Genomic DNA, 15,279 nt, shown 5'->3' with positions numbered 1-15,279 from the left:
GATATTAGTTCGTTTATTTATTTAAAATTCGTTTAATAAAAGGATTATACAAATTAAATACATGTCGATTCATTTAAAATTTATTTAATTAAATGAATTGAACCAAATATTTATTTAATAAATGAATTAAATCCGAATTATGATATTTAAATTTATTTAATAAACAAATCGAATCTAAATTACTAAAATTTTGACCGAATTTATTTACTATTCGAATTTAATTTATATATATTTATTTATTTATTTTGTCAACCCTAATTAATATGTGAAGATAAAAATCAATCCCGTCATATTCCCTGTCAATTCACACAAAATCAAATTCGCTTAATTTGAAAACATTAATGTAAAATGTCGTGTCACTAAGGGCGATTTGGGCAATCCAATCAAATAATTTGTCCTTTTGCTGTCAATCAAGTATCCATTAAACGTCTTCTCAAAAAAAAAAGTATCCATTAAGGTTTGGCTACAATGCCGTTGGCATTGTTCCCGGCACCATGCCGGGCTCTAAAAAAGAGAGCCCGGCTGTCTTTGGCTGCCATTTGGCAGCCAAAGACTTGGTTCAGCCGGTTAACAAACCGGTTGCACCATATTTTTTAAAAAATATATATTAAAAATAGAATATAAAAATAAAAAAAATTAAATAAAATGTCAAAAATAATTTTTATAATATAATTAATAACAAAAGATAAAGAAATTAAATTATATAATACAAACCCTATAATACAATATAATATAATTAAATAAAATGGCAAAAAATAAAGAAATTGAAAATGAAAAAAATTGTATTTCAGTTTTAACGTTAGTTATTGCATGTCCGACGTCCCGATTTCATGTTTGACATAAGAAGTTGCATGTTTTGGATAAAACCAAAATAAAGAATATTCCGGAATATTCTCGTTCATTTCATGTTTGACGTCAAAGTTGTGAACTTTACGTGATAAGTTGCATATTTCGCGTGAAGTATTGCAAGTTTCATATTTAACGTCAGTTGTTGCATTTTTTACGGTTGGATTTCATGTTTGACGTACGATGTTGCAAGTTTTGAATAAAGCCAAAATAAAGAATATTCCGGAATATTGTCGTCCGTTTCATGTTTGACGTCAAAGTTGCGAACTTTACGTGGTAAGTTGCATATTTCGCGTGAAGTATTGCAAGTTTCATGTTTAACGTCCGTCGTTGCTTATCAGACGTCACGGTTGCATGTTTGACGTAAGCTGATGCATGTCTTGAATAAAGCCAAAATAAAGAATATTCTCGAATATTCTCGTCCGTTTCATGTTTGACGTCGAAGTTGCAAACTTTACGTGATAAGTTGCATATTTCACATGTAGTGTTGTAGGTTGCATGTTTGACGTTCGTTGTTGCATGTCCGACTTCCCGATTGCATGTTTGACATAAGAAGTTGCATGTTTTGGATAAAACCAAAATAAAGAATATTCCGGAATATTCTCGTTCGTTTCATGTTTGATGTCAAAGTTGCGAACTTTACGTGGTAAGTTGCATATTTCGCGTGAAGTATTGCAAGTTTCATGTTTAACGTCCGTCGTTGCATATCGGACGTCATGGTTGCATGTTTGACGTAAGCTGATGCATGTCTTGAATAAAGCCAAAATAAAGAATATTCTCGAATATTCTCGTCCGTTTCATGTTTGACGTCGAAGTTGCGAATTTTACGTGATAAGTTGCATATTTCGCGTGAAGTTTTACAAGTTTCATGTTTAACATCCGTCGTTGCATATCAGACGTCACGGTTGCATGTTTGACGTAAGCTGATGCATGTCTTGAATAAAGCCAAAATAAAGAATATTCTCGAATATTCTCGTCCGTTTCATGTTTGACGTCGAAGTTGCAAACTTTACGTGATAAGTTGCATATTTCACATGTAGTGTTGTAGGTTGCATGTTTGACGTTCGTTGTTGCATGTCCGACGTCCCGATTGCATGTTTAACGTAAGAAGTTGCATGTTTTGGATAAAAATCAAAATAAAGAATATTTCAGAATATTCTCGTCTGTTTCATGTTTGACGTCGAAATTGCGAACTTTACGTCATGAGTTTCATATTTCGCGTAAAGCTTTGCAAGTTGTATGTTTAACGTTAGTTATTGCATGTCCGACGTCCCGATTTCATGTTTGACGTCGAAGTTGCGAACTTTACGTGATAAGTTGTATATTCTACGTGAAGTGTTAAATGAATTTTGTTTTAAAAATACAGTTTAACCTCAAAACTGTATGAAACTATGTTATGATCCAAAACGTTATAAAAATTTTCAAATTGGTCCAATTTTAGAATTTCTAATTATTACTTTATTAAACTCAAAACTTTCTGAAATTAAGATATGATCCAAAATATAAGAAATTATAGAATGACCCAAAATATTTAAATATTTTGAAATAGGTCCAAATCCGAAATTCAAAACAATAATTTATTAAAATCAAAGATTATGAAAAACAACTTAACTCCATAAAGACATATTCTTATTGTTAAAGCACAATACATAAATCTTTATTTAATCAACACATGTGGTTTGTTATCGAAATCTCAATACAACACATTAGTCCAAAATTATCCAAAGCATACGGAAATAACATATTATCCATGAAATATCAAACAATCAAAACAAATCCATGTCATTCAAAACAAATACATAATCCAAAATCATAATGAAATGTAGGTGTGTCCAAATACAAGCATAAGAGACTACTAAGGTGGTGAGGATGGTGGTGATGGAGGTGGATACGGATATGGAATGCCGAAGTGCTCAAAGAGGAGGCGCTGTCCATGAATAAGCTGCTGCTGCTGCTGGTGAAACTTAGTCTGCCGCACAGAGAGTGTCCTCACCTCATCCATAAGCTGCTGAAGAGTAACTTCTTCAAAAGTAGGATGCTCGGGATGTGGTAAAGAAGGTGCAGAGGCTGTAGGAGCCGAGGGAGATACTGAAGGAGCTCGACGTCTACGCTGACCTCGAAATGAAAGCGCAAAAACAGGTAGTTGATGGGCTGGAACCACAGCATTAAGTGGTCGATCATCACTTGGAGCAAGAAAGGTGAACTTATTATCAGTGACTTTTACCCAAGTGCCATTACGACACTCAAAACCTAAAGAACTAACAACCTCATCCCCAATGCTCTTAGACGGCCTACATGATGGTTCTTGGATAGCGACGCTAAAGTATTTGAGGATTCGGGTGATGAAATGACCATACGGAAGGGAACGAGTAATCAACTTAGGTATACTAAGCATGTTTCGGACAATGGTGTATCCTAAGTCGACTGGACGATGTCTAAGAATACAATCAATCAAGGCAACATCCATATGAGAAACCTCATCCAAATGGCCTGATCTAGGAAGCACAATACTCTGAATAAAACGAAGTAATATCCGAGTTTGAAGACAAAGACATTGGGTGCGAAAATGGATAGTACAATCATCATCCGAAAGGTCAATACGACGACATATATTCTTAACAGCATCAATATGAACATAATCATCAATATCAGGAGGTTTCCTAGGTGAAAAAATTTCTAGGCCATCATCGGAAGTTCCTAGGATAGAGTTCAACTCCGAATCATCAAACTCAATCGAAACTCCTCCAACTGTGGTGATTACTCGATTCTCTTTCTCCGCGGAACAATCCATATTCGAGTAAAACACTTTCACCAAGTCGGGATATACATTTTCCTCAAAAACAATTGCATTAAGCCAACCAACATCTTCCAACAATTGCAATAAAGTTCTATTACTAATACTAAGATTATTCAACCAATCTGGTAAAACAAAAAAGGTTTGGAGTACCTCACGAGTCATGAACTGTTGGTGAAATCGTTTGGCTAGATGTTTGTGGTTCTGAAAGTGTCTGGCCTCAAAGTTGGATTTATTGGATGTGCCCCCTACTTGTCGTGACCGGTTGGTATGTTGAACCGGTTCTTTGCCTTTTCTTCGAACCGGCCGTGAGCTTGACATGGTGAATTTGTTTGATTTGAAGTGAAATAAATCAATAAGAAGGGAGATAATAAGGATGGAAAGAGATTTTGAGAAGCAATTTCGATCAAAAACGGCTTCAGAGGGGGAAATCTAGAGAGAGAAGTTTCGGCTTAAACCCTAGAATTAATTTCGGATCTATTGATTTTGAGGTTAAAAAAAGGTTTGAAGGATGATTTTGGATACAAGAACGGATGGGAAACAAGTTTCATGGATCCAATTGCATAAAAAACCTGTGAAAATGATGGATTTTGGAGAGAAAACGAGAGAGGAATATTCGGTTTTAGAGAGAGATAGCTAACCGGTTTACCGAAAGATAAAGGAGGAGATGAACAGTTTATATACTCGCGAATCCGGCTATCCGGAAATTATTAACCGGCTAACCAGTTGTAGGCAGTGACTTACCCACGCGAATTCGGATTTCCGGTTTGAATAACCGGCTATCCGGTTTCGTCTCCAAGAAAAAACAGAAAACTGCCTCACTCGGCTGAGATAAAAAAAAACCAACTGTGATAGGGAATGCATAATTTGTTTGAAAGATGAAGTTTCACTTGATTTCTTGCCATGTGCGTACCAAGTTTTGTGTGCCAGTTGCAGTGACAATCTCAAAAAGTTTGTCTTAAGAAGTCTGAAAGATTAGAAAAAGAGATCGCTAAGTTCAAGAAATGAAAGTGAGATAAAATTACTTGTGTCGCTTCTTGTGTCTTCCCATTGTTTAAGCAAAGCAATTGTTGCTTACTAAATTAACAAAGAAAGATCAGCATAATGACTGCTGATGAATACTTTGAGAAGCATCCAGATCTAAGGAAAGAAGTTTGATGATGAAATCCGGAATGATTATTGGGGATATTAATTCAGTCATGTGCATTCAGTTATCGGGAACATCTTTTTTCATGCAGACTCTCGAGTTCATCCCAACCACCATGCTGTTTTGGTGCATCATAACAAGAATAAGCCAATTGTTTTACTCCAATTTGGTTGATTTGACTATCACAAAAAATTCCATGATATTTGGACATTACTCAGAATCTAGCTATAATAATTTCTCTTTTCTTATTTGCCAAATTTGCATTAAGATTTTTTTAGAAGAACTTTTATGTTTGCACATTCAGAAAGAGTTAAAGCAAAGCAATTGCAGTAGCAGTGTGTATGGATTTTGTTGAATGGATCCATTTGAAAGTCCATTTTTTATCCTTTAATGTAATATCTAATATTAAAAAAATCTTTAAAAAAAATTTGAATTAATTGAAAAATCAAAGTAGTATTCCACGTTCCCATGTAAAAATAGATTAACGACACCACTTTAAGAAAAGCTAAAAATAAAAATAGATATATATTATTAAACAAAATGAAAGTTGGAACTTACAAAGAGCTAATATTATTACTTTAATCTTCTAGTATTTAGAGTTCATCTTGTGGCTGATATTATTGCTTGGCTACGTGAAGCCATTTTAGTCTTGTCAACACTATCTTGTGGCTGATATTTTTTATTGAAATGCTCTTCATCCACCAACTTGGTGCTTGTCAGTTTTCTTGGTAACTTCTTCTTGTTTGGTTTTGGTGCATTATTTATCTATTCACTCGTTAGTCAGACACTTTATTGTTTGTATTTTTTGTTTCTACGCACAAGATTGATAAAATTAAATGGGCTTAATCTTTTGTCTTCCTAATAGCAATATTCAATATTTATTTAGTAATATTTCTAGAACTCTAAGAAATAACTGGATTTAAATTTTATGAATTATATATTGTGCTAAAAGCACAAAGACAATCGTATGAGTGTATATTATTATTAAAATTAAACAATTGGATTTAACCTCCTCTTCATACAATTCATATACATTGGCTCGCTCTAACTCTTTTCTACATGCATGTGTCGTTTACATTTAGGTATTCGTATGCGCGTATATTATTATAATGTAATCCCTCTAAAAAATGAGACCAATCACAGTCCAAACAAAACAAAGAAAGATAAAGAAAAGTTAATACTTTAATGGCATTGTTAATACGTCACAGCAATCATGTCCCTCGAATCTGGATAACCGGATTTCACAACCGGTTGTCCGGATGTTGACAGCAAGCATGCTTGCTGTGATGCGAATCCGGATAACCGGAAGTCAACAACCGGTTATCCGGATGTGGACAGCAAGCACGTCTCTTGCTGTCACGCGAATCCGGATAACCGGAAGGCCACAACCGGTTATCCGGATGTGGACAGCAAGCACGTCTCTTGCTGTCACGCGAATCCGGATAACCGGAAGGCCACAACCGGTATCCGGATGTGGACAGCAAGCACGTCAATCGAAACCGGATAACCGGATTTCCTAACCGGTGTTCCGGTTATTGCATGTCCTGTATAAAGTTTAAAAAAATAAAGGTAAAATTACCACGTTTGGTTGGTTAGGTATGCAATAAATATGATGAAAAAAAAACTCACCTTCCCTCCATTAATGAAGGATTATCTTAAGGATCATGTCCAAGACTTCTTCACAAAAAACACAGTCACTCCAAAACATAGTCCCAAATACTATTACTCCGGTCTCGTTCAACATCTATGGTGCCTAGTTTTCAACTTTTCAAAAGTTCAGTTTCTCTCCAACAAAGGTATGTGTTGTAATTTAAGTAGTAGATTTGTGCGTCCATAGATGGTTTCAGAAATATTATTATATTAAATTATTAAGATAAAGGGTGTGAATAATGTTTTTAACAAAGTTTTGGTTGAACAGGGGTTAAATATGAGTAGCCCACATAGTTCTAGCAACCTAGGAATATCCATTGCTCCAAATGTTGGTTTACAGGCATCGGACGTACTTGGCAGTCATTTCGACTCAGTAGAAGATGCAGAACTGTGGTATAACAATTATGCCCGAATGCTTGGTTTTGTTGTTAGGAAAGATGATATGCGGCGCGAAAAAAAGTCTGGACGAATCACAATTCGACGTTGGGTTTGTCATTTCGAAGGGGTAAGAGATGAAAGACAATCTCAAAACTGCAGTAGGGTGCGAGAACCACGACCTATAACACGAACCGGGTGTCGGGCATCATTTCGAGTGAATTACGATGATTCAGTTGGTAAATACATCGCTAAAGAATTCAGGCCTGAGCACAACCATCATTTGGCTTCTACTAATGAAGTTCATCTCATTCGTTCACATCGAAAGGTTACTGATGCAGAACTTGCGCAAGCAAAGGCATTAAGGCATGTTGTTGTAAAGACTTGCCAATTCATGGATTACATGGCTGATCAGGTAGAGGGGCCTCAAAACCTAAGGTTCACACGCAAAGACATGCAAAACACGCTAGATGCTTCCACTCGTGCCGAGGTTGGAGATTCTGACTCAGACACAACTATAGCATACTTTGCGGCAAAATCTGAACATGACCCTGGGCTTTGCTTTGAGTACACACTAGATGATGAAAATAGACTACGAAATTTGTTTTGGGCTGATTGTGTAGCTCGTTATGACTATCAGTGTTTTGGTGATGTGTTGGCATTCGATGCAACGTATAAGACTAATGTATATCATAAACCCCTCGTTACACTTGTCGGAACAAACCATCACTTCAGAACAACGGTCTTCGGTTTTGCTTTGCTCGCAGATGAGACAATTGACTCATACACGTGGCTGCTACAAACTTTTCTATCCACTATGGGCAACCGAATGCCCGTATCTGTAATTACTGATGGTGACAAGGCAATGTCAAAGGCAATAAAGACAGTGTTTACCGGGTGCATCCATCGTCTTTGTTGTTGGCAACTTGAGCGCAATGCGCAGGCTAATTTGAAGAATGAAGACTTTACGAGAAAATTTCGTGATTTGATGTTGACACCTATGACGGTAACTGAATTTGAAACCCAATGGTCAGCTATAGTGGCTGAATTCGCACTTGAACATCATGCATGGGTACAGAAAATGTATTCGAAGCGGTGCAAGTGGGCGGAAGCTTATCTTAGAGGAACATTCTTTGCTGGTATGCGAAGCACTCAACGATGTGAAAGTATGAATGCATATCTTAGCCGATTTGTCCAACATAAACTAAAATTGTATGAGTTTGTGCGACAAATTGATCGTGCTCTCTGCAATATTCGTACCACAGAAACATCCGATGAGTTCAAAACCAAATACAGTACTCCTGTCTTAAGAACTCACTTACAGAGCCTCGAGAAACATGCTGCACAATTGTTCCCATTAAGAGTTTTTTCAAAGGTTAGAGATGAGATGCTGCGAGAAGGAGCGGTCATCGAAGTAAAAACTGTCAAAGCTGTCGATGTTGCATTGTACACAGTGACTGAATTTAGGACACCTACAACATGTTGGAATGTCATCCACAATCTACAAGAAAACCACATACAGTGTTCGTGTCAAATGATGGAGTCTGTTGGGCTTCCTTGTAGGCATATGTTTCATGTCTTGAAAGTAGAACAAATTGAAAAGATTCCTGACAATATGGTTCTTCGTAGATGGACAAAAAAAGCCAAGGAGCACAATACTTGCAGGACCACAAAACCAGAAGTTGACACTGATGTTTCAGAGATGGCTAGATTTAGTGCATTGTCTGCAGCCTGCAATAAAATGTGCTACAATGCAGCGAAAAACGTTGAAGCCTATGAAAATGCATTGGTAGAAATCAATCGGCTAACATTAACTTATGAACAACAATATGAACGAGACGGTCTCCCAAATAAAAAATTACGGATGGGAACAAAACTTCGTAATCCTGCAGTTGTAAAAACCAAGGGTGCTATGTCTAAAGCAAAATGTGTAGCAGAAAGCTCTAGAAAGTGTGGAAAATGTCGTCAGGTTGGGCATACAGCACGAACTTGTTCTATTCAAGGGAATCATAGCCCCCAACTAAGGTATGTCCCAAGTTCTTTATCATGTGTTTAATTATTGCATTGTTGGATATTTCATTGCAAATAACTTTCATGGTATTGATTTTAGTGTCGATGGAAACGGTTTTGCCGCATTCGATTCATCAAGCACCTAGAATCCTAGAGCCTTTGCTGGTGTCAGTCCAACATTGTTAGGTCATGCAAGCAACCAATTTTCTAATGTTTTTTATTGGTGGCCTCATTAAACAGTGCCATTAAAATTACTGAATATGTATTACCATTTGAATTCCACTATAATGTACCATCATGACGACTAGTTTAATATCAAATGATGAGATGTGAACACTGTTAACATGCATATGTTCAGTATAGTTAAATAATGTCTCAGCCGAGAATACATAACCATGTCATAAATTTAAAGATAATTCTCCAGTACAATTGGTTTTACATCCATCGTAAGCAAGAAGACAAAAAAAATCACGGTATTACCTCCTAACACGTTTCAAACAACTTACAACAAAAAATAGTCTGCAATTACTTGCATAATCATTCCCTAGTATGGTTCGATATCTAAGTGCGCGTTCTCGTGTTAACTTTCTTCTTCTTACGAATGTTGCCGCTTTGTTGGTGAAAATGCTTTTGCACTTCAGAGGATACAGGGTTCACCATTACAGCATGAATTGCAAACTGTGCATTGCTTAGTTCCAGCAATTTATCTCGATTTTGATTTAATGCAGAATTAATTAGTTGAATGGCCAGCCTACCCCGTGTATCCTCAGATGTGTACTGGACAATTTGAAAGGAAACTAATATTACTTTGATATAATTAGTAGCTTTTATATAATTATAAAGTTAACAAAATTTTTAGTTCAACAATAAAACAAGTTTGGCATAGTCGTACCAAAGTTGACGATTTCTTCGGAATAAATTCTGGGCTGTCCATATAGTTTATCACATAAACCCCACAGTCATATCCATTCCTTTGCTTTGGAACTCCAATGCCCCGGTTGATTGGAAAGTTTTGAAACTTCACGTGTTACATATTGCTTGGCAATTGGGGTTGCAGAATCCAATCTAAGGAATGTAACTGTCAACAATGTCAAAAACCAGACAATATTATAGATATGAATATAGCACAATATACATAACTGATAATGTTAAATAGATAACAAAAAAAAAAAAGAACATGATTAAGATACAATGCGCATGGCTTGATCGTGCCGTCTTCTATTACTGCGGGGATCTGGAAGAGGATCCCATATTTCTGCACTTGTATTTCTGACATTCACGATCAGCAAGTACCAATGAGATGATTCATCGTTTATTGGCACATAAATCTGACATTTCAATTGTCAATGTCATACACCAAGCACATTAGTAGAAACTGAAATAAGTTAAAGGTTAACAAACTAACCTTTTGACACCTATGCACATGTTGCATAAAATTCTTTCCACATCTAGCTGCCCTTGCAAAACAATCCACCTCATCTCCGACCATTAGAACTGCTTGCTACACATAATAAAGACAATGTTGCATAAGGAAGTTGTCAATAAAGAAACCAAAGCACAATGCAACAAGTACCGGCGATACTCACCGAATATCTTGTTGGTAAATACCAGTTCATTGGCACATCTTTATCCACCACCTGCTAAATGAGGGTGAGGTGATGCGCTTTCATTGAAATAACCTAAAAGTGATCATATTTATTCAGATATATAATAACATATAATAAATGACAAACATATATTGTGACATCACCAAATGTTGAAACTTAATACCTCGCCACATAGATAAGCCCCCGGCAAAAGAGTCAATAAAGAATGCCGATTAAGAATTTCACCGTAACTAGAAACAATGATTTCACTAAAGACAAAACACGGTAATTTTTTAGTCGTATAGCATAACAACTATATACAGAAAACTAATTTCAGTCTTCTGAATTTTACCTTCCGTCAGCCTCTTTGTTAAAAGCATATTGAATAAGCTTCAATTCTTCCAGTGTAACTGGATCATTGACTTGAAACGGACCAGCTTTATACTTGGGATTTGCTCCCCTGGACACTTGATCGTACGGTGAAAGTTGATATCGGCCTGGCCTACGATTCCTACTTGGTCGGGTTGGCAGGACACTGACACTAGTAGATGTTTGAGGTTCTTGCTTAAGTTGAACTAGTTCATCTATATCCTTTATAAAAAATAAATTTATATGTAAGTTACTTTATAAGTGAGTTATCATCGAAATAATTTTAAGAAAACGACGTTATAAAACTGTACCTCATCTCGGAGATTAGGTGGTGGAATAGGGACAAAGTGGGTAGGATCTTTGCGAAATTCACTGATTCCTTCTCTTGTCCCCATCCAGCCCATTATTTTATCGAGGCTCATGTTCAATTTGCGATCCACAGAGTCCTCGTCGCTATCCATTACCATTTTGTTTTTTCCATCAGGGGTTGGCTCGGTTTTTCTGACTGGACATGTTGGTTCTACTATTTTCAAGCTCGGAGATTGCGGGCATGGATCAGATGGTTGTTTTGATGGTGCACCAACCGGAGACTTGGATCTCAATTCCTTTAAAGACTTCTCAACCATTTCCATTCTCACATTGAACGAATCCATTTTGTGTTCAATTCTGTGGACACACTGTGTTAGTACCCTAAAAGCTTCCTCCATATTAACAGTGCTCGGCCCATCATCTTTGGTTTGTTCAAAATGAGGGAAATTTCTTTCGAGCTGTAAAAAATTTGATTCGCGCATTGGAACCTATAATAAATATGCACAAAATTAAATACATGTGTGAACAAGACAAAAAATATATTTAAATAACTATAAACAAAATTAAATACATGTGTGAACAAGACAAAAAATAAAACAAACCTCAGTACTTGTCATGTCCCCAAACTTTTTCCGCCAATTCAATAAGCGCCGAATCTCTTCCTTGGTCCATACACTAACAGGGCAAACTGTTCTGTCTATAGAATACCGATCATACAAAACAGCACTAAAGTAGAACAACTGTTCATTCAAAAAATAATTACTACGTCATTTTATTTTTCGTATTTGGCAAATTAATTATGGCATCTAAGATTTCTTAAATATACCTCTAAAAACACAACACAACCACTAACTGACTTTACTTGATGATCTTTATACTTTGCTATGCCGTCCCACAGAAAGTTGAAGCACCATGTAGCCCAATTCTTTTTCCTAATTAACTGCACATCTTTTAGGGCATGCAAATACATTGGATTGATGTAGCTGGCACTTGTGGGACACAATACAGTTCCTAGAAGAAACAAACAAAACATGATCTTAAAGTCATCATCACTACTCTCACTAGCTATCAATCTTTCACTAACTGCGGCTATTTCAATTCCTCTTCCACATGTTCTATACTTGGCACGCAGTTCAATTATATCACCCGCTTCTTCTCGGATGTGTACTGGTTCCCCTCCATCTTTGATCCCCATTACGATGTTGAAGGTTGTAGGGTTTAAACAAAACTCTCTCCCGTGCAAAACTATACAATGCCTCTTTGTATCACATTGTTGGACAAGTGTTTCACAAAAATCTTGTCTCAGGCGACCACATCGTAATTCTAGCATGCTTCCGAAGCCAATTTCTCTAATTGCAGCTTGTTGGTCGGGCGACAGTGTGGAAATGACCTTACTAAATGCACTGACACGACAACGAGATAAATTACATTGGCTATGCTTATCCTCAATTTTTTGTTCTTCATCTGTTTTTTCAATGCTCATTTCACCAACATTTGAACTTGGGTCCTCATGCATCGTACCAAATCGGCACTTCTCCTCATTCGTTAATTTCTTCCATTTTTCAACAATTGTCGCCCTACAAACTTTTTTTATCCCTTCTTGCCTGACCTTTTCTGCTTCATGCTTACTGTACACAACATTTTAGTTCAGCTAATTACGTCAACATAATTGATAGTTATAATAAGAACTTTATTCAAAGCAATAATTTTATACTTACAAAAAGTGTATCCACGCTCTCTGACCAGGTCCTCCCCTTCTAGCTTCTGTTGACTCCATTTTATAACTGTATGTTATAATTCAAATCCTGAAATAAACCATACATAAATGTAGCATCAATTAAATTTATAACGAGAGCTAAAAGAAAAACAATAACGGTGTTTACAATTCTAGACAATAACAAGAGCTAATGGTGAACCGACAATTTCCATAAACATATTATTCTAACTCTGGAAGATAACGGTTCACCGTTTATTTCATAACGGTTAGTTGATATATTCCAGTAGGAAGTGTATTCCCAGACAGAAGTGTGTTTGATAACTTTTTTTAGTTTCTTCTCTCTCTAAAACTCATAACCTACGCTCTCTCTCCCTACAACCCACCATTTTCTCATGTTTTTCTTGCCAATTTCATGCTTCCAAACCATTAATCATCTCTTCAAACCATTAATCATCTCAGGAAAATTTGTAGACCAAAAAATTCAAAATAAAACCTTTCGCCTGTTTTGAGGAGCTTCGTCACAACTTCAGCTTTCACAGTAATGATTTCGGTAATGATTATCGAGATTGAACGGCTGGAAAAGAAAAAGAAACAAATAAAAATATTTATTAGCTCTCTTTCTGTTTATAAGCTCTTATTGTGTTTTTCCACACCAAGCTGCATTGCATAAAAGAAAAAGAAAAAGGAGATTACACAATCAGGAGATCTAATATTTTGAAGAGAACTTAGAGATTTTCCCTTTATATACTCTTGAATAGCCTTGCAAGATGCATAAGATTAGTTCACATCAACTACCAATTCAGGCACAATATAATGGCTACACCCAATTAAACAAATTAAAAAGCAAAATCACAAAAAATAAAGAATAATGCTAGTGATATACAAAATACTAGTCATTAAATAATAATTTCATCTCTCCTTGATGATAAATATAAAAATCTTGAGAATGCAAGTGAGGAAATGCAAAATGATCAAAGATAATAAAAAAACTAGGACTTACTAGTTAGCATCACAACACTAGGTTCTTTACATGACAAGAACAGAAGAGTTACCTCCAGCCACGATGCTCTTCCTGCAACTCATCCGCGCTGCTCGTCATGTCCAAGAATGACTCCAAACATAAACCTCAACTCTTTTTTTGGTTCCATTCCAGGATACGCCACCCTAAAAGCTTCCTGCAGCTCATTTGATGGTAGCTCATGCTGTAGACAACATTGCAACGAAGGTGACGGTGGACGGTTGGAAAAGAAGCAGCGCGCGATACTGGCTCTGCCTCTACCTCTCTCTACCTCTCGTGTACAAACAAAATACCTCAGTACATGGATCCGATTGGTTGATTACTGCAAGAGAGACCGTTGATTTGATCTTGTTGAGTGAACAAATTGGGATGAGAGAAACTATGAACTTGAAAAAGAGATGAAATTTTAGGGATTTTTCTTTTGAGAAAGTAAAGAAATTGGATTGAGGAGAGAGGAATTTCTGGGCTTTTCTTTTCAGGGAATTAGTTTACCAGGTCACCCATTTTTTTCTATTTTTAATATAAATTGAATCTCAACCGTTGGATTCAATCTAATTGAATCCAACGGTTTTTTTTCGTTTCCGGCATGGTGCCGGGCCTTCAGTGCCCGGCATTGTAGCATCAGCCATCCATTAAACATTTATCATGTATCATATTTGATGATGCAATGCCAGCATTCACAAATTACCCTATGTCCTTATCGCTAAACAAAATAGTTTTTCTAGCCGCTAAATAAACAATCGTTGGTTGCATCTTGTCTCTAACTAATTGGTAGTTTGGTACTACAGTCCTAAATTGTAAAGACGGTGATTTAGTTTGGTGAGTAGTTTCTTTAGTTAGTGCTAAATTTAGGTTAACATTAATTCAACTTATTTATTAATTTTATTGGGAATTCTAAACACTAATCCGATGTGGTTATTAAACGTGTCATTTTATTGTCGCACATCTAATATAATTTCAAAATTTTGTTGTGCTATCCATTCCAATTCTAATAACTCTTGTGGGAGTCAACTAGGATCAGTTGGTAAAATCTATTAAGTGAAACAAGATTTTTGAGATTAGAACATTTATCACATGGGGTGGAAAAAGAATTGGGTTAATTGCCATCAAATTGCACTTTTTTTTTTAAATTCTAATTTTTGGTTCCAAAATAAGTAAACACATAATAAAAAAATGACAAATATGTATAACTTAAGGTGACAGCTTACGTGACACTAATGAATTATTAATTTGAAAATATCATAAGGCTCACATATTTAGGATCCATTTGGAATTGGATAGCTTAAAACTGATTTTAAAAAACTAAAAGCTAATTTTGATTACTTTAATAATCCCTTTTGATAAAATTATTCTATCATACAGTAGATTTTGAAAAAGTGGAGAAGCAATAGTTTTTCAAAATCTGATTTTGATAATTGCTTTTATACTTAGGCTTCGTTTAGTACAACATTTCAAGTA

The 15,279-nt window shown here is 36.0% G+C and overlaps 1 protein-coding gene across 1 annotated transcript; it reads left to right on the top strand.

The window, feature by feature from the left end:
- The first annotated feature begins 6,046 nt into the window (after positions 1 to 6,046).
- LOC112100900 (protein FAR1-RELATED SEQUENCE 5-like) lies at positions 6,047 to 8,968 on the top strand. The gene is made up of 3 exons (XM_024190769.1): positions 6,047 to 6,250; positions 6,706 to 8,837; positions 8,923 to 8,968. Exons 1-3 carry the CDS (start codon positions 6,047 to 6,049, stop codon positions 8,966 to 8,968), a joined length of 2,382 nt encoding a protein of 793 aa, XP_024046537.1.
- Positions 8,969 to 15,279: the final 6,311 nt, after the last annotated feature.

Source organism: Citrus clementina, unplaced genomic scaffold (assembly GCF_000493195.1).
Source record: "Citrus clementina cultivar Clemenules unplaced genomic scaffold, Citrus_clementina_v1.0 scaffold_2, whole genome shotgun sequence".
In the NCBI taxonomy this organism is placed as follows: Eukaryota; Viridiplantae; Streptophyta; class Magnoliopsida; order Sapindales; family Rutaceae; genus Citrus; species Citrus x clementina.
The sequence above is the reverse complement of the archived record's forward strand: the minus strand, read 5'-3'. Positions and strand labels throughout refer to the sequence as shown.

What these genes read in the sequence shown, in the direction of transcription:
- LOC112100900 (XM_024190769.1), top strand. Translation starts at nt 6,047, where the DNA reads ATGTTGACAGCAAGCATGCTTGCTGTGATGCGAATCCGGATAACCGGA. An exon ending in TAACCGGAAGGCCACAACCG is followed by an intron (nt 6,251 to 6,705) that starts GTATCCGGATGT and finishes TTGGTTGAACAG; the next exon opens with GGGTTAAATATGAGTAGCCC. An exon ending in AATCATAGCCCCCAACTAAG is followed by an intron (nt 8,838 to 8,922) that starts GTATGTCCCAAG and finishes TATTGATTTTAG; the next exon opens with TGTCGATGGAAACGGTTTTG.